Below are 25,873 nucleotides of genomic sequence, written 5' to 3' on the forward strand. Positions count from 1 at the left end.
TAGTGCAGCAGCTGAATGAATTCATTGAACGCGTTAATTAATTTGAATCACTCTGTGGTTGTGCAGCGTGGGGATGAGCAGTGCTTTTACTCTTGAGAGCTGGGAGCAGCTTGGTTAGTGTAGGTGTAATGTGAATTTCTTTCTGTGGGTGGGGTTCCAAAGCAGCATAGTAAGCAAATCCTTATGAAGGCTGCGGTATCCCCACAGCTTTTACATGTGTGGCTTTGTGCTCCTGAAATGTGCTTAGTAATTCAGAGAATTCAGTCTGGAAAGAAGAAGTACATGTTCACGGTGCGTGAACAATTTTAATCAGAGTCAACTGTTTGGTTTTCTACTTCTTTGCATTAAGAGTTTTTCTGTCAGAAAAGGAGGTGACAGAATCAGAATTAAGGATGAAGGGGCAGCTTCTGAGTCCAATGTGGTCCAGTTGCCTGTCACTTAATATTGAAGATTGAACTGCTGCATACTTAATTGTTTGGATGTGAGCATGCATTAAAACTCAGAATTCATAGTGTTCTTCCACAGATGTTTCCCTAAACAATATTTCTTTACTTAAAATCAATCACAGTTTTTGTTATATCCCTTCCCCCTGTATGCATGGCCCCTTCCCTACTATTTCAAGCCTGTCCTTCGCTTCAGCAATGAGATACCAGCTCTCCCACTCTAAACATGATAAGCATGTCCCTCTTAAGTAAGGTCATCATTTGCTGTAGTTGCTAGGATACTTGGCTAATGACTTTTGGGTTTAGCTACAAAAAAAACCACGAAACGTAAGAATGTACTGAGCAACTTAGGAACACAAGGACAGCAAAAAAAGGAATATTGGGTAGAATCTGAAGAATGTCAAAGGAAAAGAAGGAAAATGTGAGGAGGAAAAAAGTTCAGTAAAGCTTAAGCCCATGATTTTTAGGTCTTTGTTGCATAACTTTCAACCATTTCAGTGAGTTACAGTTGGGAATGAAATTTAAAATCATGCTATGTATGTGCAGTATTTGTAGGTTTGTTTGTAGTCCTGTTTGTTTTATAGTTTTTTAAATAAAAGTTCTTTATGAGACTGGGAGAAGGAACAACTTCTAACTTCATTGTGCAGTATGTTTTAAACTGGAGTTTGAGGATGCAACTCTGCACTATTAGAACAAGTTATTAACTTGATCCCCCCTGAGAACTTTTTTATAACAAGTCGGTAACATCCAGACTGAAATATTTTTGTCTTCAGAAAGACAGTATGCATAGCTGGTTTCTTGTTGGTTTTAGTGTTTTGTTTTTCCTGTGTGTAACTTGAAAGGATTTATGGATTCAGACGATCTCAGAGACTTTGTAAGTTAAGTTATTTCTGAATTAATGTATTTTGTCAGATTTCTTAGGGATAGACAGATAAGTTTAAGGTGGCGTTTGTGAAATTCTGAATTACAATCAGTCTTTTTGAGCTTTTCTACCAAAATTGTGAGCTTAGATTGGCAAAACTCTTCAATTTTTAGAATGGGTTCAGTTTCAGATTCTGTGTTGCTTAAAACCATGTTTCTGTGAGTCTGGTGACTGAATAGTGGAAAGGAATATAAGACTGTCCCTCAGGAATCCTAGACCCTCAAGATAAGAGAGAGAGTAGGCAGAAAGGAAAACTCCCCTTAGTAAAAGAGGATCTGGTCAGAGATTAACACAGTGCACACAAATACATGAGCCCCAATGGGATGCATCCAGAAGTGCTGAGGGAGCTGGCAGAAGTGATTACCAAGCTGCTCTCTATCATCTTTGAAAGGTCATAGAGAATGGGAGAGGTGCCTGAGGACTGGAGGAGAGATAATGTCACTCCACTCTTCTGAAAGGGTAAGGGAAGGGAGCTGAGAAACTGCAGGACAATTGGCCTCATATCTGTCCTTAGGAATGTGGTGGAACAGTTTATTCTGGGTGTCAGCTCCAAGCAAGTGGAAGAGAAGATTGTGAGTAGTCAACATGGATTTTCAAGGGAAAATCATGCTTGACCAATCTGATAGCCTTCTATGATGTCTACTATGGCTGGGCAGATAACAAGAGAGCAGTGGATATAGTGTGCCTTGGCTTCAGTGCTTTTGACACTGTATCTCATAAAATCCTCGTGGGTAGGTTTAGGAGGTGTGGGATGGATGGGTGCACAGTTAGGTGGATTGAGAACTGGCTGGTGGAGCTTGGAGGGTTGTAATCATTGGTGCTAAGTCTAGCTGGGGGCTTGTAGCCCTGTAGCTAGTAATATCTCCCAGGGTATGATACTGAGTCCAGTCTTGTTCAACATGTTCATCAATGACCTGGATGAAGGGGCAGAGTGCATCCTCAGCAATTTTGCAGATGATACAAAACTGGGAGGAGTGGCTGACGCAGAAGGTTGTGCTGCCATTCAGTGAGACCAGGACGGACTGGAGACTTGGGCAGGGAGGAGCATTAAGAGGTTCAACAAGGGCAAGTGCAGAGTCCAACACGTGGGGAGCAACAACTGCATGCATCAGTACAGGTTAGGGGCTGATCTACTTGGAAGGAGCTCTGTGGATAAGGACTTAGGTGTCTGGTGGACAAGAGGCTGACAACGAGCCAATATTGTGCTCTTATGATCAAGAAAGCCAATGGTATCTTGGAATGTATTTAAAAAAAATATGGCCAGCAGATTGAGAGTGGTCCTCTCACCTCTGCTCTGCCCTAATGGTGTCACATTAGGAGTTCTGTGTCCAGTTCTGGGCTCCCCAAGTCAAGAAAGACAGCTACTGGAATGAGTGCAGCAGAGGGCTACAAAGATGATTAGGGGCCTCGGAGCATCTCCTGTATGAGGAAAGTCCGGGAGAAGTAGGACAGTTCACCTTGGAGAAGAATGAGGGGAGTTCTTATTAATGCTTAGAAATATCTAAGGAGCGGGAATGGTTGGCACACTCACTGCTGGTGCCCAGTGACAGGACATAGCACAGCAAGCACTAAGTGGAACATAGGAAGTTCCATACGAATACGAGAAAGAACATCTTTACTTTGAGAGTGACAGAGCACTGGAACTGGCTGCCCAGGGGTGGTGGAGTTTCTGCTCTGGAGTTATTCAAAACCGACCTGAACACTTTCCCTGAACCTACTGCAGGGAACAGCTTTAGCAGAGGAGTTGGGTGATCTCCAGATGTCCCTTCCAAACCCCTAAGATTCTGTGATTGTTTTTAATAGTCCAGTCCTCCTTGATGTGGAAGCAGATGAAAAGTTAGAAAGCAAAAATAGGAAGGGAGAACTTAAATTACATGATTTGAGGAAGCGATTCCACCCCAGTTACTTTGAGGCTGGGCACAACTGGGAGACTACTCAGTGAATGTGCCTCAAATCAGTGATGTTCCCCACCATGATTGTTCAGACAACGTGAAGTTTGGGGAAGAAAAACCAAACCCTGTTTGGAGACCCAGCACTGTAGTTGATTGTCCAGGTGATACAACTTTACCAGAACCATTCTGATGTGGATTTTTTCCCTGTTTTTGCTGTAAATGCTCTGTTCGTTCATCAGCTTTCTCTTTGTAGCTTATGGCAAAACCTTCCTTGACGCTGATAAACTGCACTGGTTTGTGCAAAAAGTGTTCTGAAAGTTTACCTAGACCAGATCTCTGACTATTTGATTGTTCAACTTTATCCTGCTGTTGGTAAGGCAGATTACATGAAATGTGAAAGAGAGGTTTAAATTCTTGTCTTTACTAACACTGTGTATAAATTCCAAGCTCTTGTTTGGAAAATGCTTTATGGGTTTATTTTTGTGAAATGTTGTCTTGAACAAAATGGGCTTAGAAGAAGAAGGTGTGTCTGGGATGAGAACTGAGAGTTATATCTCATCTTTTTTTAGGCTAGTGCCCTTATTCATGGATCTTTAATTTCTATGGCTCCACAAACTTGTGATGTTTTCTGCACAGTAGAGATGGTGTGGCTCTGGTATACTTGCAGAAAGTACTATACTGGTGGATAGGAAATGCAGGTGTGAACATCTGAATGTTGTGTTCAGGGATTAATGTGTCCTACCTAGGCTAGTAAAGGCAGGCAGGTTTTTATCTTTGCTGATCTATTTGTAGATTGGGCCATTTAAGTAGAGCGGTATGTGGTTTGTTCATGTCAGTAGCTTTGGAAGTGTTTGTAGAAGCGTTTCAGATTTTTGCTGGAAGTGGTGTGTTGGTGTTTTTTGGTTTTACTACTTACTGTGAACTGTGCTTTACTTATGAAATCTTTTGTAGCATTGTATGATAAGTGTCAAACATTGGCTTGTATAATGTATTAAACATTAACTGTTTGAAACTTATTAAGCTAGTATAGTACTTTCTCTGCTTTGCAATTGGCTCTTACCAGTGCTATATTGTCATCAAAATCTGAATTATCTGCAGAACTCTGAAATTACTGCATACTAAAACTTGCTCTTTAGATACTTATCCACTACAGATACAGAAGCAGTACTGCTGTACCATTAAAAAGTAATAGACTCGCTGTGGTTGAGAGGCATGTTTGGAAGTGAAATGGTGAGCCATTTTTTTGAGACTGAAGTCTGTCAAGAAGGCATTAGGTCACAGATGTGCAGGCAAACATCTGTAACCTGTGCTTGAAAGAAGAGTCTCTTAGTGAATTTTATAGCTTGCACTTCAGAAAACACTAATATACATTTCTGATTGTCCCTGGTATTTCCTTCTTCAAACCTCATTTTATGAAGAAACTTCAATGCACCTACAAGCATCTGCTTACAAGCAAGTATTGGCAAACAATCTGTTTTTTGGAGAGTTTGTTAGTAAAGTTGAAGTACTTTGCAAATGCAGGTCGTGTATGGATCAAATATGATTTTAAGAGCAGCAGCAAAACACATGAACTCATTTCTTAATTCATTTAGAAGCTGTCTGTCTTTGCAGTTGTGCTCCGTGGTGCTTGCTGCTTCAGCACTCAGTTTGAGCCTGGGGGCAGTGCTAGTCCAGCAGTCTACCTCTGTTGTGCCTGTCCCCTGTTTTCCAGTTGCCATACTTCTTGCTGTTCCTGCTGATTGATTCTCTCTCATGTTACCTATTTAGGGAGGGATTGTGTTCTCTGGGTTACATAACACTACCATAGCAGTACTATCCAATTGCCGGAAATGTTTACATCAAGCTTAAATTTACACTTTGCTCTGTGTAAGCCAGAAATCCAGAATTTCAGTGTATCCTGAGCTCTTCACGTTCTTCATTTAAAAAAAAAATATATATAGACTAAATAAAGACAAAATTTGATGAAAATTTACCTTCTGTTACTTCTGCTGGAATGTAGAATTCATTCTCCATTTATTGTGTTTTCTATATTGAAGACTTGTTTACAAGCGATACTAAAATTTCCATCCATTTGTATCAAGCATTCAGTTTTTCCTAGATTAAAAATATAATACTAATGTAGCTCCCTAAGCTTTGTTTCACTTGAGGGGTATTTGATGTTATGCCTAAATATTCAGAAAGAATATTCAGAAGAATACAGATTTTCTCTGTCTGATAGAGTCATAGTAGCACTAAGATGCCACAGGTGATCCGCTCATGTTTTGAGGAGTGTACTAGGGGATGAGCAGAAGTTGAGTATTTCTGATTGGAGAAGAAACTGAAGAAGATGAGGGCAGTTTGGTGACAGTATCATTTGATCATTTATGTGCATTAGCTTTGCATAGATCTTTAATGCATTTACTGGTGACCTCAGTCATCTACTTTTCTGCTGCAAGCAGAGTCAACAGTGAGTTCTTTAGTCTTACATCACCTGTGACTAAACCACTGTCCTTGCTTTCCTTTGTGAGTCTTTATGCTTATGTAGTAGTAGAAGCTTTTCAAGACTACCAATCCTGCAGCCAGCTGTTAACTCACAGTGCCTGCGCTCCCAGTTCCTTTTCCTTTGCCCTCAGTTTTGTAGTCACTCTTGTATCAGGTTGTCTTTAGTAAGCACAGATCGGATGCCAGTAAGAGTAGGTAGTAGTAATGATTTAAACAAAACAAAAAAAAAGAATAACAAACAGTAGTAGCAATAATACTGTAATAGTTGAAGGATCAGAGGAACCTTGGCAGTCTCTTAACACTGAATCTGTCTAAACCATCTTTGCCCGCTTATTTGGCAGCAGGTGGGTGTCTGCTTTACAGAAGGGAATTTCCAGCTAGTTTGACCTGCCACTACCTCCTAGTGCTAGTGCTTGATTCAAACCCAGCTGGCTCTGACATCTCCTTCAGCTAAGATGCTTGCTTCTTCTACCTGTCAATTCTAATATTGACTGAATGGGAAAAATAAATAAACCAAGTAGAAAATAGCTTAGCATGCCAGCATTATGAAGAGCTGTAGAGATTTTTTGAAGAGATTATTTTGTTCATTCCTTCCAGATAAAGCAGTCCCAAATTCACAATAATTTTGTCAGTCCTGGTTGACTTTTTTACTGTTTAATTCCCTCGTTTTACCAACAGTTTTCTTTATTCATTCAGAATGTCATTAGACATTTTCTGTATTTTCCTTTTTCAATAACTGTAATGTCAAAATTTTCAGTAGCAGCCTTTTCATGTATTTAGCTTTGTATGGGACTTGAATTATGCAAAAGCTGAAAGATGCAACTGCCAGTTGGATATGATTCCAAACTAGCAGTAACAAACTTTGTATTGTGTTTAATAACTTCACAGGATTTCTTGGGTAGTGATAAAAGTTTGATGTGATTTTTTTCAGTGATATAATTGCCATACAAGAAAAGTGTATGACAGATTTGAAAAAGGAATTATGTAATTCTGATTTTTTTCTTAATGAGCAGATGATTTTAGATAAGCAGCTGAGAGAGCTATTTGAATAATCTACACATTATAGATGTACAGAGATTGGTTTTAGGCGTTATTTTTCTAGAAAGATATATTAATGTGCAATAGAACACTTACTGTGGAAACTGCATGTGAAATGCTTTTAAAACAAAAATAATTTTTTTTAATAGGTCTTACAAGAAGCCTATCTATAACTTCAGCTGAGTCAGCATTTGAAAAAGCTCAAGGAGAGAGAGTTACATTGCCGTGTACTTTTGTACTCTCAGACGAGGATGTAGGCACACTAGATATTGAGTGGGTCTTGATACCAGCAGATATTCAGAAGAAAGAAGAAACAGTAAGTAAAAACTTTAATTTTTGGCAGCTCTGATTGAGTTACTAAACTAGTTCAACGTGGGAACTTCAGTAGTGACTCGTTGGACTTTCACCTCTTCAAGATGGCATGCGTGTGGTCTTAAACTACTTTGAAGCACCAAGGTGGAAGTTTTGAAATAGTAAGAACGTTGCAGTATTTTGTACTTAATCCTCTACTAACTGTAAACAACTCTAAAATTAAAAATGATTCAGAGAACAGAAGACTTTGCTCTTGTACGCCTACATTATTTACCCTGATTGAGGGTAGTCATTCATGAGAATTTGGTCTTAAATGTACTATGTCTTTGTTAGATATTAACTATTTCATTTATTCTGAAGTCTGAGAACTTCTTTAGCAGAGATTTTACAGAATGAAGATTAGATAAATAGTTTTTTTTTAAGACAGAAGACAGTGTTGACATCCTGTCACCTGAGCAGGTATTGCATTGGAGTATTTCTTAGAGCATTTTGTGTGGTGTTATTTAGAAAAAAAAGGTACATCATGCCCTGGGATTAATTTAAGCAGTAAAGAGAAGTTGCTAAAAATCTGAAGATGCTTGTGGGTTTTTTTTTTCTTTTTTTTTCTTCAAATGCTTATATGTGAAGTAGATTCCTGAATTCCTGTATTTTTTCTTTTACAGATAATTCTGTATTCTGGAGATAGGATTTATAATCATTATTATCCTGCTCTGAGTGGGCGGTTGCAATTTACTAGTTCTGATCCCAAATCTGGTGATGGTTCAGTGGATATCTTGAATTTAAAGTCGGCAGATACTGGCACATACCAGTGCAAAGTGAAGAAGGCTCCTGGAGTTGAAAGCCAAAAAATACAGCTGAATGTACTTGGTAAGCACGTTTTTTTTTTTGTTTTTTTTTTTTTTCTTTCTTGAATTTTCAATGGCATATTTGTGTTTATGCTATCCTTCATTTGATATATACAATGAAAACGTATGTAGGGCAAAGTCACACTGAATCTACAATAGTGCATCCATTATTAAGTCTTCAGGACAGGGGCAGGCAAAGGAAATAATGGAGTTGATGAGCGTTTAAAAAAATTTTGCATTTGATTTGTATTTCATAGAATTTTTTTCATTCTTACAAGGGCTTTTTTGTACAAAATTTCTATAGTAAAGTGCTGATGAACTAAAACATTACTATTGTGATTGTGACTTATTAATTCAGTAATACTTTGTTTATCAGTAAAGCCAGCAAGCACTAAATGCTCCATTGAAGGATCACAGGAGATTGGAAAGGACATTACATTGAAGTGTGCATCACAAGAAGGAACCCCACTTTTGTATTATGACTGGAGAAGAGTAGTAACTGGCACACGAGGACTTCCTTCAACTTCCGTGCTAAGTATTGTCAAGCTTTAAGTATTTCAGAATAATAAGTAATAAAGATTGTATTCATATTTTTGACATATTTTGACTTGTTAGCAGCTTTATGCATGCTTTTAATATAGAGCAGTATAGAGAAGTCACTTCTATCCTTTCAGTGGATAATAAAACTGACATTTAAACAAGCTACTCCAAGTTGAGAGAGATCTTTACCATTAGGCTTGCAGGATCATGCTCATCTCTGCATATATATGTTTTGACTGCTCTAGCTTGCTGATTCTTGGCTGCTTTTCTGTTCGTGTGGATGGGGTAAAGAGTCAGAATAGAATCTAGACCAGTGGTTTGAACTGCATTTTCGAAACCAGGAATGAAACTTGAATTTTAGTAGGGATTGAAGTGAGAGCTTCAATTCCTGATCAAGTTAATGAACTGCTTAGTTAAGAAGGGGAGAGAATACATATCTGTAGAAGAAAAATTGTCATGAGTAAAGGAAGAGAGAAGGTTGTCTCTATTCTTATGTGTTAACATCCAGGAAAGAATTTTCTTAAAAATGTTGGGTGGTAAATTGAGAATTGTTATTGTGGCAATATTGGATTTTTTTCTTGTGAAAACTTAATTGCTGAAGTTTATTAGAAAAATTGATTTTACTCATTTTGTCAGTTCAGTTCATTGGTAGTTTGTGAGTTCTGACTTTGGAAGTTATTCTGGAATATTTTATGTGATTATGCATCTGAAAAACCTCGTGCTGTTCTTCTTGATCTTGCCTTGTGGTAGTGCTATTTGATATATCCTATTTCTTGTTTTGACAACAAGCAGTTAGTTACTAGTGTCTCTGTGTATCACTCAGGACCTTAAGTTTCTATTGTTCTCTCTTCATCCACATTGCAAGTTTGTCTCATAAATAAACTTGACAGTTTTAGTGCTGAACAAGAATGAGGAAGTATACGAAAATGGTGTGTAACATCATAAAGCTACTGTTGCTTCGGGTTTGGGATTGTAGGATCCTGAGCACTGAATGTGCTGTCAAGAGCCTAGATGCTGCTTAACTTCAGCTGAAAGAGCTAGGTCTTTGTGAGATTCTTTCTTACTGTGATGTAGTCTCTTGCCAGCTTTGGGTTTTAAGTGCTGATGGCAAATCTATGAGCGGTCTAAGCGTTTAAGCCATTTGAAGTTCATATAGTAAAATCTCAAAGGTAGTTACCAGTTGCTTTAAAAGCCTTAGGAAGAAGCTTTTTCTGTTTTCACTCTGTCAGCCTATCTAGAGTTAGATGGTCACCCACTGGATAAGCCTTTCGTGTTGAAACAAAATACGAGGTTAGGGTGAGAGAACTTTCCATTTTAAGCATCCTTTTTTTTTCCATTGACAGAGCAATTTGAAGGCTTTAATACTATAGTCAATTTCTGTGGCATAAACTTCTACTAAAATAAAAGGCTTTTGCAAATAGTAGCATTCTGTGGTGTAGTAAACTTGTGGTTTTATTGTTTTCAATGTGGCATTTTTAGTTAGGATTTTGTGTATGTGCTTGATTAATCTATTGCACTGAATTGGAAATTAAGCTTCAGTAAATGGTAAACCATTGCTTTTTATTCTTTGTAGATAAAAATACAGGGGAACTTCTTTTGAAAAATGCCTCTAAGGACTATTCTGGTACATACAGTTGTGTTGCTTCAAACCGAGTTGGCACAGATGAATGTTCTGTTGAGCTGAATGTCACCCCTCGTAAGTGTTCACTATGTAGTAGTCACATAGCATTTTATGTATTTGAATAATCTTGTTTCTCTTTAAAAGTTTAAAAGCAACAAACACTGTTTTGCAGCTGAGGGATGCTGCTTTAATTTTGTACTTTGCCAAAATTTTTTTTTTCTTTGTGTAGAAAGATACAGTTCTCCTGTCATTCTAAATCATAGAATTGAAATTTACCTTTATTTCAACTGATAGATTAAGTTTGATGTTTAAATGCTATTGTAATTTATCTATTCTAGCTATAAATACAGCTGGTGTAATTGCTGGAGCTATTCTGGGAACTCTGTTGGGCCTTGCCTTATTGGCTTTTCTTGTCTTCTGTTGCTGTAAGAAGCATAGAGAGAAGAAATATGAGAAAGAAGTACATCATGAAATCAGGTAATGACATGCCTACCTTGAGGTACTGCTTGAAAATTAACTTCTAAGTGTCTTTCTGCAAGTGTCTTTTCTGTTTCAATCTGGTAAATTTATTAAAACACTAACAATTTATCTGAGAACTTGTTTTGAATATGGTGTAGGTAGTCAAGTCTACCTACTTTCAGTAAAGATCTTAAAGAAAACGAGAACTTTCTTTTTTTTTTTTTTTTTAACAAACAACATTTTTGTCTGCTGAGTCAGAATGAAAAGAAACAAATGGAAACGTTATTATGTAAGCTGCTGCATAGTAGTAATAGTGACTGAACTCTTGTTGTGCAACTGTTCTCTCTTTTCTTTCAGAGAAGATGTTCTGCCTCCAAAAAGTCGCAGTTCAACAGCGCGCAGCTACATAGGCAGCAATCGTTCTTCTCTGGGTTCAATGTCTCCCTCAAATATGGAAGGATACTCCAAAACTCCATATAGCCAGGTTCCAAGTGAAGACTTTGAACGTGCTTCTGGTCAAAACCAAACCATTGCATCTTCAAAGGTAGCTGCACCTAATTTAAGTAGAATGGGAGCTGTCCCTGTGATGATTCCAGCACAAAGCAAAGATGGGTCCATAGTATGAAATATTAATTTAAGACCTGTTTGTTTTTTTTTTTAAGTGTTTGTTGTAAGTATTAGAGAGAACTACAGTATTCCAACCCTCATTTAAACAATGGCATGCAATTTTCCTTGAAGAAAATGTGTAGGTTTGAAAAGCCACCAATTTTCATTTTTAATTTTGAACTTATTAGGGTGTAACAGCTGAACTATTGAAAGTGTGAAAGTTCCTAAAATATCAGGTTTGGATTTCTGGTGGCTTACTGAAGAGACACTATTAGCTGATGTGCAGTTTTCAGAATCTGAAAGAGCAACACAACTGAGAAGTAACAAAACTGTTTCATATGTAGACTGTGAAGTTCCTCAGTTCTTGAAGCTTTATTCTCAATCTTGGAGTAACAGGACTATTTTAATTTGGCCACTGTCTGATGAACTTTCAGTGGGGCTGAAATACTGAGGATGAATTTGAATTCTGCTCAAACTCAGAGGATTTATGCAGTTCTTTAAATTGGTAATGTTTGTCTGGAGTGTTTCCTGAGTTAGTATCTCAGGGACTGCCAGTCATTTGGTTGGTTCAGTTAATTTAATGAATCTCTTCTGAGTTTAAAGTCACAGAGAGTAGAAATGTGAAAGGAGATTTTGCAAGCTCCTTGCAATCAGAATTTTACTGCAATAACTAGTTCTAGCAGTGTCAGATAACTAATTTATCCTATGTAAACAAGTTTTATCAGTTTGTTACTAGTGGTATCTGAGTTCTCAAATCTATAGCTCAACTGTTACATTGTCAGAGTGAACATGCACCTCTGCAGGTCTTATCTGCTGTATCTCACGTTTTCCAAAGTCTGCCTTAGATTCTAAGGCAGTGTTCTTTTCCTAAACCAAGTACCTAGAAGTTTCATGGGGCTTTATTAAAGCTATTAAGTAACTGGTATTTGATAGTTGCTCTTGCTCTAACATCACTTCAGAAAAATCTTTTCCAGGTTCAGGTAAGCAATAGGTAGTCTAAAGAGAATGATGCATCTTAGTGTGAATTTGCAAGGAATTCACTTCCTCACTTGTCTGTTCAATAACCCTAAATATTCTTAATAGATGTTTAGAATTCTCATCAGCAAGAGCTTCATACAACCAGAGTCTAAGAGAACATAGTTACCCAGAGTTGTTGATAGGAACGTAATGTTTGAAGAGTTAATTTAAAAAAAAAAAAAAAAAAAGCCATGCAAACTTAAAACATTACAGGAGAAATAGAATAATTCCTGATCTTAATTGCACACCTACTTAAAGGTAATTGATAGTTTCTGATGAGTGATATTGTATATCTGTAACAGCTAGATTTAAAGTTAAATGCTGTTTGAATCTTTGGTTTTTTTATTTTTACTTCCTATTTACTAACCTCTTTCTCATCTTGTGCTTGGGAGTGTAGGGAGGAATCCCTTCAGCTTATTCTAGGTAAAGATGTTGAATTACCCGTTAGTTTGGAAAACTCTAAATGAATATAGTATGTGGCACAGAGGTTGATGAAGAAAATATTTGAAGAGCCTGTTGAAAGGTATTAGGAGTGTTTGTATGTAGCAGCAGTGTGAGATAAGAATTCCTCAAACTTCTAGGCTTCGTGTTCTGCTTTCTTGTAGCTGGTTAATTAGATCTGTAAGTTATTTGACTTTCTATTAAATAATTGTCTTTTGTGTAGTTAGATGCACAATTTTTGGTTGGCTCTGTTAATGTAGAAAACATACCCTTCATACTGAATTTAGATACTTGAATGGCTACTAAGTGTTCTAGACTTAACAATTTTACACATTTGGAACTTTTTTAGATTGTAAACTTATACTGTTAGAGATCGGACTTTTTATCTTTCATGTGTGCCTTTTCAATAAACTTTGCCTGATTGTATCTTCAGTTTTTATGAAATTTCTGGTGCCTAAATTTACTGTTTGGACAGGTGCTTAGATGATGGTACAATTTTTAAAACATGACACTGTGATCTGATTTCTTGATTCTTATGTACTATTTATACCTCTTCTTGCCTGTTTTTTGGATGTGATTTCAGTGGCTCTCTGTATTGTTCTGTATTTCAAAATGTGAGTTACTCCTTCAATTGATAATTACAATGTAAGTGTTTATATTCCTGAAAACTGTTCAGTTGTACTAATTAGATGGATGATTGACTCTCACTTGTGTGGTGAATAATAGGTTTAGAAACTGTGCCAAACACATGCTTGTGAAGAACAATAAATGAGGAGACATCTTTTTGCATCCAATTACTATGATAGAAGAGACTTTAGGATATTTTAATCATAATCTGATTGTTTATCTTGAAACTAAGGCCTTTCCTAAATGAAAGGGTGTGGTTATTTGGATCATAAATAAAAGCTGAGTACTAGAACTAGACCTGAGTCACAGACTGAGAAATAGCTAGAGACCTAAGACCTTTGCAGGCAGCAAACCTACAGAACTTAGTTCTTAGCCATCTATGGACATATGTGAGATTAGGTGTGGCTTTTTTCTTTTCTTTTTTTCTTTTTTTCTTTTTTTCTTTTTTTTTTTTTGCCCTGTGAATCCATGCTTTCCATCAGGTAAGCCCTGGGACACTCAAGAGTAGTTATCTCACTCAAACATACAGATTGGAGTTTACACATACTTTAATGCTCTGTCAGATTGCACAAAACAATAAATTGACAGAATGAAAGGACAGCATGATATGCCCTAAGAGCCTAGCTGTTGGGCTTAGTAGCCTTGGCAGTGTCTGTCTATTTATGTACTGGAATGGAAAATAAAAAGAATGGAATCTGACATAGTCCGTATCTGAAATAAAGAACCTCTGACTTGGGGTAAGCTTTCCCTCAAGTTGCTCTCATCATGCCTTTTTGAATGAATAAAACACTACAGCAACATAATAGCACTATTATAAATGATTTCTTCAGTCAGTGGATTCATAATTACAATTCAACACTGCATTATAATTCTCAAAAGCAGTTACCGTAGTTTAGCAGCAATTTTTAGCTGTGTAGGACACGAACTGAGAAATCACGAGGTGTCCAATGATACAGATAAACCTGCTAACAGAACTTCTGTGGGAGGTAACGGCAGCTGATATACCAGTTAGAAGGTGGCATTTTTACTGTCTCATGTTATTTAAAAAGAGGAAAAAAAAATAGAGAAATAGAGGAGGGAGGCTTGATATCATTATGTAAATAGTCTGAATGAGCTCAAGAAATTACTAGATAATGCCATGACTGTGAACTTGCTTGTTAAGGATGACAGTGTAGAAGAAACCATTGAATTTTAGCATGGTGTGAATAGTGTTAGACTTGTAGTACTGTAGAGGTTATGTAACATTTGTCCATACACTACGAGCCTTTTCATAAACTTCTAAAATGGATATTTAAAGATAATCATGCGAATCTTCCTTACCTAAAAAAGAATACTTTTTTTTTTTTTAAACTATGTAGTGCACAGAAATGCCTTGTTGGAAGTGTAAAAGATGACTTTTGGAGCAAATGTACAGTGCATACATCTTTCTCTACTCTAATAGTCACGTTTGTATTAGATGTATGCTTCCTGCTTAATAGTACAAATAAGACTTGTTAATTGCAAGCTGTCTCTGTAATAATGAATATTGTATATTACTGTTTTCCAGGATAGCCTTTTAGTTTTGCTCTTAACTGTGTATATTCCAGATCACTTTAGATCGCTGTGGTAGTCTAAAGACACAATACTATTTGTATCACTTGAACCTTGTTTTATACACTTGATAGGTGCTTTCTAGGGCCCTTTGGGTGTTGGTCCTCTGGTGTGCAACACAGCTCAAATGAAATTGGAGCAATAACATTTCCCGGAATACAACATGTTGCAACATTGCTTTATACTTCTCGTGCACAAAGCATGAACTTGAATATTGATATGAATTTCAGTATATGAGGTTTTATATTCACATTTTTAGGGAATGGTATTATACAATGCAAGTACTGTGAGTGAATCTGTAAAAACAAACTCAAAATTTTAAAATGCTGTAGTTCCATGACAGACTTGTGTACTTTTTGAAATAAAACTGTTGGAGAAAACAGTAGTCTGTCTTTATTCTAAAGCAGCAGTTATGTATGCCTTCAGCTTTCTTTCTGTAATTAGAAGTGAACTAATAAATATGGCTGTGTATACCACACTGGCAGTAATCGTTTATTGCTTCTTTCCCCCCCATTAATTTCAAAATAAAGGAAAATGAAACTGTTTATAAGTATTTTAAAACCTACAGTTTATATGAGAATTCTTACTGTAGGTGCACTAATGCAGTGGTCAGTTTAAATAAATTCTGAAACAATAAAATGGGAAGGATCTTAGTTTTTGTCCTCTGTTATTTTAGCTAGAACTAAGTATTCCTGAATGTAATAAATTCTTATAAAATTCAAACAAGAATGTTTACACTAAAAATGTTTGGATAAAATGCTTGTTTTTATGCTGTCAACCAAATTTTATTTAAAAAAAAAAAAAAATCAACTGAAGTTGGCCTGGAATATTCTCTACCTCTTAACCTTGCAAACCAACTGATAATTTATCATTTAACTTATGCAAGTTCTCTAGTGTCATCTTGGGCACTTCCATTTAGTCTCAGGACAGAAAGCCTAGCAAGAACAATGTTTGTGTTATTATCATGTTCTGCGTTTACCACTGGAGGCCTAAATTACTTAGATTTAATGTATGCATATCTTCATATGATAATGCATACCTGTGCTGTGCCAGGTACTTGTCATTTCTTAGTGTATGTCTTATATCTATTTAATGTGTATGCAAACAGAAGTTGTTAAATAGTAAGAGTATTACTAAGAGTAGAAGCCTTTTTTTTTTTTTTTTGTATTTCAAATTATGGTATTTGCTTAAATACAAAAGAAAACCTGATAAAAATGAAGATGTATGTTGTTGCTCTTTGTAGAACTTTCTCTACCTTTTTAACTTGTTAACTTCAAGGCTTCGGTTCTTTCACAGGTTGGCAGTTTTCTCTCAAACTTCAGTGCTTCAGCTGCTCCAGTGATTTTACATAGAAACAGATAATTGTGAATCAGAGGACCAGCTGGATATGGGAATTCTAGCAAAACAGTTAGCCCTTCCTTGATAGTCTTGTAAAAGAAGAGAGGACACTTATTAGGTAGTTTCATAAAATTTCTGTGGTTTTTACATATGTAATCAGGCAATGCTTTGGGTAATGTTTTTTATAAGGTCTGTCTTGTTTCTTCACGAAGCTTGGACTTACTGTGAGATTACTATTTCAAACTTCTTTGCAGGTGGAGGGGCTCTGTAGTTACACTGGTAGGTAAGAAATTACTAGATCACTTTAGAAAGCAGTTAATGCAAGCTACTTAGTCTTGCTTTTTTGTCTATGACAATTCTTATCCATAAAATCAAAAGAACAGAACTGCTTCTAAAGAAAATAGCTAATTAAGGAGCAAAAGTGAATTGAATGAATGGGAGAAGCTTGTCTAGAATACTGTCTATCTTTCCAGATCTCAAGATCTTTTAAATTCATAATTCAGTTGATGAATGACTATTCCCAAGTACTCAGTTCTGGGGAAGGGGAAGTTTTGTAAACAGGGATTCTGTAATGAGTTTATATCGCTATAAGTCAGTGCCACCTTCACGTACTGCTGCTTAGAATACTTAAATCCTCAGTTGTCTAGTTGTCCTTGTTGGCCAGGGAACTTGGAGTAAGAAAATTAATAATTAGGTAGCAGAGCTGATAGCTGTATTTTGGGTGGTGGTTCTTTTTGTTTTGTGGATCAGTATAGTCCTTGAACTTTTTTTTTTTTTTTGCTTGTTTTCAGTTGTATTGACTGGATGAAGGATACTTCTGCCATATTATTTAGAAAAAAATGCAGTTTTTTAGCTCGTACCAAAGATCTTGATATGGTGTTAGGGGGAGTGGGAGGTGGGAGGGAAGGGATAGCGTTGCAAACAAGTTGAGTAAGTTGGTTATGTAATTTGATTATGTAACAATTTTAAAACAGCAATATTAGAATAGATGTTAACATCTGAAAGCACATCCTTTTACTTTCAGTAATCTAATTTTTTCTTCAGGGAAAAACCTCTTGAGGCAGTATGTCCACTGGGAAGCTCAGAAAACTGTGTGATGCAATGACAGTTGTCCCATTTCTCAGGGCTGGAAGCTTTGGTTCTGTAAGCGGCAGGCAGGCAGGGTGGAAGTTGAGCTAAGTAGCTGAGGGGTAACAGACTTCTTTCCAGGAGTACTTTTTGATCTCCTTATTTCATATTCCTTGATAATACTTCAATTGCACAGAAGTGTGCAGCAGAGCATCCTTTCTCAGTGTTCAAGGTCTCTGCAGCTGTCAGGAGCAACTTGCAGCATCTTGCTAGTCGTGTGAATGGACAGCGTTTATAAGAAACTACTTGCTGAAGTCAAAACACTTGATCTGTGCCATTCTTATGCATAGGAGATTAAGATTAAAAAAAAAAAAAAAAAAAAGTTTTACTACAGATTTCTACTTACCTGTAGAAAAGTTCAAGTAGGAGAGAAACTGCTACCCTTAAACCAGAAGTAAAGGTAGCTGGAGATAATGCATAAAAATTCCTGAATGGCTTGCAACTTCTGAATGAGATGGCAACTCTGGGGCACAGCTGGTGTTTTGTAGAACTTGTCAAAAAGCTTATGTTTTTGCTGCCAGCACTGTACTGTTTAGCCCAATAAATAGAATGTCCTTTTATGTCACTTCCAATACTTCCAAGAGTAGAAACAATTCATGTAAGCTTGGAGGAGCTGTGAAATACAAAATTAAGCTTGCAGTTAATGTAGTCTAACCTGTTTCTTGTGGCCTTTGAGTACTCTGGGATTTTTCTTGTGTGCCAATAGCTTCAAGTGGACTGTTTGGGGTTGCCCTAATTTTGTCCCTGTATTCTATAATGTGAAATTGCTTAAGAATTGCAATGCCTTGTTTCAGACTTGAGTTTTGGTGAAGGTCACTTCTTTATGGAACTTATTTGAATTTAATTACCTTGTTATTCCTGTGTAAGACAGAAAACTCAACATGTTTGAAGTGCAAAACGTGAAAAATGCTCTGTTCTCCCATGCTTGCTCCAGCTGACTTACAAAAAAAAATATATATATATGTGTGTATATATATATACGTATATATATATGTGTGTGTATATATATATATGTGTATGTATATATATATATATATATATATATATGGCTAAGTATGAGCACTTTGGACCAAAGTAATCCATTTTCTGTTTGAGAATACCGATTGCCCTCTGGTGGCTGACCTGTTAGCTGCCTTTAATCCTTTTGCTGGTGCTAAAAGGCACTGCACAGTTGTACTGATGGCTAAGGAATGCTGTGTTACAGTTATTTTTCTAATTGTTTGTTCAGGAATATAGATTAAGAAAGTGACTGTTGCAATCTGCATCAATTAAGAAACTTTATTTCTCTGTATAAGATCTGACAAAAAGCTGTGAACTGTACAGGTATCATTAAAGGAAATGCGCAGCTGAGATATGAGTATAGGATTTGACAGATATTAACAGTTTTGATGCAAAATACTACTTCTGTTACCTTTACAAAGCCTATTGCTAAGCTGTAAGTACAAATTTGCTACATTCCTTATACTTCAAAAAAAAAATAAAAATTGCTGAAGCCTGATGGACTACTGTGGACCAGAGCTTAGTGATGATCCTTGAAATACCTGTTTTTGCTAAGGCTGAAGTTAAGGTCAACAGCATTGCTTCTTCATTTGCAGGCCTTTCAGGGGAAAAAAAGTTTTTTCAGACCTCTTTAATTACAGCAGTTGAATTTTTTTAAGAGGCAAGACAATGAAAAGTGTGGTTTTTGTAAAATAAAATAAATTAAAAAAAATACAGTTCTGATCATGCTAGGCTTGCCTAATTGGAAGGTATTGAAGTTAAATATTATTACATCTTAAAATTGAAATTGTTGCTGTTTGAAGTTCAGTGGTATTATTTAAATAAGATATACCAATATGATATCTTTTTTTAATACTGGATGATTTGGGTAGGCAGGGCTGAACTTCAGACAACCTTCAAAAATACTTTATGTCTAGATGAAAGAGCTGAAAGCAGTGTTAGAGCCTTTGTGCTGAGCAGCCCTGTTTTCCCCAAATTAGCATAATTTTCTTGCCCTCGGTTATACCTGGGCAAGCTAGGATTTTAATCAGCACTCTGAGAGGGCTATTAACTGACAGCGAAAATTGGGTCATTACATTACACATGTGAATTTTATTCTGACAACATTCTGTGTCTGTGACAGCCATATTAGCAAGCTAACTTGCTGCTGGCTTTATGGTTTGTTCCTGAGGGGAAATTGCTGAACATGCAAGGAGCTATAGGACATCTTTAATGTGTGATGTGGCCAACAGATGTGCACTCACCTGCAGCAGTGACAATAACAAAATAGTTCCAAGGCACGGAAGTAGAGGATTAGAGTTGAAGTCCTGGCTATGTCATTACTTTGCCATGTAATTTGTTTTTCTCATTTTTTGAACACTGGGAACATCTCCTTATTTTTATCAGTTTTCACATCTCAGAATCACTGAATGGCTTGGGTTGGAAAGGATCTTAAAGATTATCTAGTTCCAACCTGCCTGCCAGGAACAGGTTTGCCAGCTATTAGATCCAGCTGCACAGGGCACCCAGAGAATGGAGATAATTCTGTGGACTGCTAGAGACTTTAGAACTAGATTTGTCCATCACGTTGCTTACTTTAAAAAAAAAAAACAAAAACAAAACTAGCCATACATACTTAAACTGACAGACTGAGATTTTCTTTCCTGTTGTTGCTTTATCACAGCTACATGAATAAGTCCTAGCTGCATGCAAAGCTTCATTTGCCAGTCTGCATTTTTCTTTTTTTCTTTTTTAAATAAAGATTTACTTAGATGAGGAGGAGAAGAAAATGAAGACTGAAAGTATCAGGACAGTACAGAAGGGAAAGCGGATTAGGTTGTATTTGTTTGATGTTGCCCTTCCAGCTCTCCTAAGCATTTGATTTTTACCTTCAACTTCTTCTGAACAAACGGGGGATCAAAAACTATCATTCTGTCTAAGCTGGTCTGTGTGTGCCACATAACAGACTTCTGTTTTCACATGCAGGCATGTTAATTGTCTTTAGACTCATTTGTGGAAGGGAGTGAGCAGGACAGACTTGATGCAGAGCCATCATTATGTAAGCCCCGACTTGCATGCCCATTTTATCTTTGAGAATAGATACCAAGCTTTATAAAACATGTGAGAGCTGTTTTTTCAGGGTTTTCCAGGAGAGTGGGATAGGATGAGTTGTGAGGGGAGCAGCTTATTTTTTTTAGAAGGCATGTGTTTATTAACTACCTCTAATTATTAATTATTACTAATGAAATACTAATTATTAGTTACTTCTTTGAGAGCTGTTGATGGCAAAGGTCAGAAATAGGGATGTGTGTTAGCTGTATAGCAAGGACAGAAATACAGACAGTAAAGGGTACTTGTTGATTCAGTGTACAATTCCAATTAATATGTCTCTTAAGAGTATCATTTAATTCTATCAAATACAACTTCAGGCTGATGGCAGTGTTCTTGTTCCCTCAGTACAAGAGTTGAGGACAGACAGATGCATGAAGTTGGAGTGGGATATAAGTTCCAGGAGAAAAAAGTAACATTGCCAGTATCTTCCCAAATGGAGAGCATGGTAGATAAATGATGCTGAAAATTTACTTTCTCACACTGTTGCATGTAGTTACTCATTTAAAAAAAAAATTGAAAACAATTTAGAAACAGTAATCAGAATAAGAGGGTAGAACACTGCAACCAGAATAAGATGGTAGAGCACTGCTTTGAATTATACTTCCGAGCACGGTTTTTGAAGGTATCCATTTTTATTATCGCATGCACCTGGAAGGTTTTACTCAAAGTGTATTTGAAATTGAAATGTGGCAGTTTGTGAGGAAGAGCACAAGATGTTACAGAGATAGCTTGAGTCAGCTTTATAAATACAGATTTGACAGAGGAACAGTGGTGGAGTTGAGGCATGTTTTAAACATCTGCGAGGACTGGGGTGGCAATACAAAAGGTCTTACTAGGTTGAAATGGTGGAGTAAGAAAATGAGATCTTTCTAGTAAATGCAGCAGATGTATACACGTTGAAGAGCTGGTTTGTGTATCGTGTCTTGAAAATGAATATTGTTTACTGTTAAGTATTTTTTATTGAGTTTGGATGTGTCACTGGATATTTTGAAAAAAAAATTTTTTTTGAGTGTTTAGCAGTAAATAAAAGTGTGTGATTCTTTGACGGTTCAAGTTACTGGGATGAAACTGAAGAAACAGTCATCCCAGCAGTCTTATCCAGAAACTTTACAAAATGACTGTAGTGCTGGGAAATTGATGAGAATTTTCAAATAACTTAGTTGAAAATGCTGGAAAATTTGTGATGAATTAAAATTGCATTATTAGCTAGGTGAAGAGTGATCCTATTAGTTGTTGCTGACACTTGACTTGAGTGGACTTGAAGTGTGTTCTTGGCAAACTCAGTCATTTCTTTTCAAGTTAGCTAATAAACACTGTTAGCTTGCTACTCCACTGCACTTGTTTTATGTAGAACAGTGGTATAAATTCTTACCTGAAAGGCCATCATTTGGATCATTATCTGAATCACGCATTTAATTGCTGTATGTTAAATTGCCTGGCCCATTTTTAATTTAGATTAATGATATTCTTTTTTTCTTATAGTCTGACATCGCACACAAGATTGGTGACATAACAGTGGTATAAACATGAAGAAACACACATCATTTTTTGCATGAATTTCAAGTATGGTGAAACCGAAGTTCAAAATGAAGTGCTGGTTTTTTATTTTTTATTTGTTTTGTACTTTTTCTCACTTTAGATCCAAGACTGTAAAACAGGCTGTATTCAGTTTTGTAAGTACCAAATATGTTAAAGAATACTTTTAATGCCAAGTTTACAGACATTTTTCGTGGTGGTTCTGTTTTGAAAAGCGCGCACAATCACTCCGCTCTGCCCCACTTCCATGTCAATTCAGAAACTTGTTGAGTTCACAGAATCAATCCAGGTAGCAGAAATAACAGCCTTAAGTGGTGGGGCAATGAAAAAGATTTTAAACTTTGAGTAGTTTTGTTTATCCCTAGCCTTCTGTCCTGCTGATGCGATAGGAAGTGCATCATCAATTCAATGCTGTAGTGATACTAACGAAGACTTGGAATCTGTGTTTGAAATGCACTGTATTTTAAGACTGTATATATTTTATAATACTTAATAAAATATACTTGAACGTCAAGGCATGCTTCAGCATAATCTGTTAATGCCGATGTTGTAGTAATTCATGTCTGTACAATGTCTCATTCTTCTTCTTCTCAGCTTTTCCCTGCAGGAAACTGGAGGAAAGAAGAGTGCTTTCTTTAAAGAAGCTAATTAGAGTATTTTTTTTCCTTCTGTGATGTGAAACTTTGAGTATAGATTTCGTAATAAGAATCTGCCTAGCCATAGAAGATCACTGTAGACTGATAGTGTGGTTGGGAACTTAATAATTCACTTTCTTCTTTTTTTAAAAAGTTATGACTGAGATGAAAAAGGTGGGAGCCTCTACCCCACTGATGTTTGGGCAGATTTAATAACTGTCCTCTGATAACTGACACAGTCGACGTAAATCAGAGCAAGCTGAAGGACTCTCCAGCACTGAGGAATTAACAACGAGGGTAGACAAGTTTAAACCTGTCTTTGATCATCAACACCTTTCTCTGCTGTGTGGTTGGCTTTTTTTCTTTTTTGGTTGCTGTTTTTATTTTTAATCAGTTATATGCAGTTACTAATTTAAATCTTAATCCGGTGATACCAGCTATGCTTTTCTCTGAAGGTAACTGTATGCTTTATTGGTGAAGCTGCCAGTTATAGCACTGAAAAAGTGTGCTTCTTATCAAATTATTTTTAGTCCTGGTTTTGAGAGGGGCATACCTGCTTCTACAATAATCTCTGAGATGCTTTTGACCAAAAAATCTGTATGATTCTCTTTGTTACTGCACATAAAAAATAAAACATCAGGAAATAAGAATACTCTCGTAAGAAAAAGGGAAGAGTTTTAGAAGTCACAGGCTTGAGTAGCCAATGTTTTTTTAAGTCATTCCAAATCTGATTTAATTTCAGTGTTAGAATTGCAGAAAAAATACTTTGCCTTTTAGAAACACTTGCTTTTGTGCTAAATGTTACATTTCTCATCCTCTCTTTTGACTCCATGCTGCCTAAACTTGTGTGAGCAAATCTGGCAGGTAATTAATCAGGGTAAAATCTGTTGGGATCAGTATGAGAGTTACCTGATTGAGAAGCAACAATTATTTGATGATCCATAAGACAGTTATTTGTAAGTGAAATTTAAGTTTTGTACTACAGTGTCAAGATGAATAGGTATCATCCTCCTCCTCCTTCCCCAGTGAATGCCAATGTTTAAGTGCTTAATTGCTAGTGTTTTAGTAGAGTAGGGAAATGTAGGAATTAGTGTGTGAGGCATTATGTCAATCTAAAAAAAAAAAAAAAAAAAAAAAAAAAGTTTTGTGAAAAGAACTTGGGGAAAATAGGAAAAAATGTCATGCACCGAAGTTTGTCCTTGGAGGAATAAGAGAAAAGAATTAATTTTTGTCCTGAAATTCCTGTTTAAATTAACTTTAATATGCTTGTATTTTTAGTACAGAAAAATAACTGTTTTTGAAGTTAAATGTGTTGCATTTATGTTTTCTTCAAGAAAGCCAGTAACTGCAGAACTACTTTTCCATGCCTCATCCACAGCACAGCTGTTCTTAATCAGCTTTCTGTAGGCCATTGCAGAGTCTTCTGAAAGGTACTGAATGCTAGCTGTTCAGTCCAGAAGTCTGCCCCAGTGAGATGGCCAAGAGTTAATTTATTATCGTGGTGTAAGTTGGGTACAAGCTTGAAAGCCTGTCTGATGTGGCAGGGAGGTTGAAGGTTGAGTCTTACACGCCATCTGCTGTCACATTCATGTTTAGAAGGTACAATAAAAGCTTGCAGATCATGCCTAGATAGACTGTTGTGACCAGCTGGCTGTTTATGAATTATTGTAGATGTCAGTAGACATTTTTAATTGGCTGTGGTGGAAGTTTTCAACCGTTCATCCCTTCTAACACACAGGAATATCTTACATGGAGAAAACACCTGAACTTCTGTGCCAACTGTGTTAAATGAGACCTTGCCAGGGCTTGCTTTTCATACAAAAGTTCAACCAGTGCTTATTTGACAGCTCTGCTCTTTCCACATCCAGAAATCTGTTTTCATGTGTAAGCTAGCTGACCTGGCCAATGGATAAGCCTAAATGTTGCCTACACTCACTACTAGCCTGCATCTTTACTGCAAAATGGAGAAGCTAACTTGCAGTGCTTTTCCACTATCACTGCTTAATTTGTAGGTCTTACCAAATACATATCTTTGGATCAACCTGTATTCTATTTTGTTCAGACCACTTCAGTATAATTCTTTCAGCAGCCTTTCTCTAATTACAGACGTGTGAAAAACAGCACTGTGCTCATTTGTTCTCACACTTCCTGGCCTCCTCTTCGCTGTTAACAAATGTTCCAGTCACAGACATCTATAGGTTTGAGTTTGGAAACTGTGTGTTGCAATCTCAGACCAAAGTTGATTACATGGGTTCAGACTGCCTCCATGTTGTCTGATGTGCTGCCCAGGATTTAGGGTGAGCCAGGTCCTTTACCAGCTGAACTTTCCTGTGGTTCAAGGGCCGATTCCCATTCTAACTTTGCACAGCAGGCACTGTGGCTGCAGCAGGCTCAGAAATGAGCTATGCCAGCACAAGGCAATTTCATATTCCTTCAAGTCTTTCCAGGCCTGAACTAATATCATTGCAATGATTTGCATAAAAATTAGAAAGCCAGACTGTAGCTCTAGCACGTGTTTTAAGTGGCAGAATTCAGCATGCTACAGACTGAATTGGCCCTGCCCTTTTTGCTCCTGGCTCTTCGTTCCTGTCCTTGGGCTACCTCTAATCTTTTGTCAGCATAAGCACTGCTGCAGCTGCTGTGAGCCACATCAGAGATGAGATTTAGTTTAAAATTACTTACATGCTGTGTAGTTTAGTTTTAACTTGAATGTGTTCATCCTTTCAGTTCACAAGGCAACTGCATCAGCATTTGTGCTGATAAAAGGGGAAGGAGGCAATGCAAAAGTGGAAACGAGGATCAAAGAATGAAGGAAAGGCAGGGCAGCTTCTTTCAGTAGCATTGCTAATGGTGCTCTGAGCAGGGAACTGGACTAGAGGAGCTCCAGAGCTGCCTTCCATCTTCAACTGCTCTGAGATTCTATGAAATAAACACCCGTACCCAAACTCTCCTTGAATCAAAGCTGGTGATCACTGGCTGCCATGTATGTTTCAAGGTGCTTGAATGCTGTGGGCACCTCAGTTTATGACATTGATGGCTCCAGGCTCTCTTAGCCTACTTAGAAACCAGTTAGTCTGAATGGGATGCAAAGCTATGCAGTGTCACATGTGCATCCTGTTGGCTGCCACACGAATGAACCAGTATGAGTGTCTCCACAAAAGCAGAGTGTGTTCTCAGGACATCCTGCCCCAGTTGGAGTTGGGAATAAGCATGTTGGCAGCAGCTGTCTCTTTTCTTTTCATACGTAAGGGAGATGGTTGTTGATAATGCTGATGTTGTCTTCAACTATGAGCTTGTGAAAACATACACAGT

At 37.0% G+C, this 25,873-nt stretch overlaps 1 protein-coding gene across 3 annotated transcripts in view; it reads left to right on the forward strand.

The window, feature by feature from the left end:
* The window catches only part of CXADR (CXADR Ig-like cell adhesion molecule), a 29,298-nt gene extending 6,858 nt beyond the window's left edge, over window positions 1-22,440 (forward strand). For 2 of the 3 annotated variants that reach the window (XM_048956559.1, XM_048956550.1), the window contains exons 2-7: window positions 6,926-7,092; window positions 7,751-7,955; window positions 8,310-8,468; window positions 10,047-10,169; window positions 10,433-10,571; window positions 10,911-13,043. In XM_048956559.1, coding sequence (XP_048812516.1) covers window positions 6,926-7,092; window positions 7,751-7,955; window positions 8,310-8,468; window positions 10,047-10,169; window positions 10,433-10,571; window positions 10,911-11,178 — 1,061 coding nt within the window. In that variant the 3' untranslated portion in view covers window positions 11,179-13,043. Of the gene's footprint in view, window positions 1-6,925; window positions 7,093-7,750; window positions 7,956-8,309; window positions 8,469-10,046; window positions 10,170-10,432; window positions 10,572-10,910; window positions 13,044-21,872 lie in introns of those variants that run through there. The other variant, XM_048956567.1, reaches the window with a different exon arrangement.
* The last annotated feature ends 3,433 nt before the right edge of the window (window positions 22,441-25,873 follow it).

This window comes from Lagopus muta, chromosome 1, assembly GCF_023343835.1.
Source record: "Lagopus muta isolate bLagMut1 chromosome 1, bLagMut1 primary, whole genome shotgun sequence".
Taxonomy (NCBI): Eukaryota; Metazoa; Chordata; class Aves; order Galliformes; family Phasianidae; genus Lagopus; species Lagopus muta.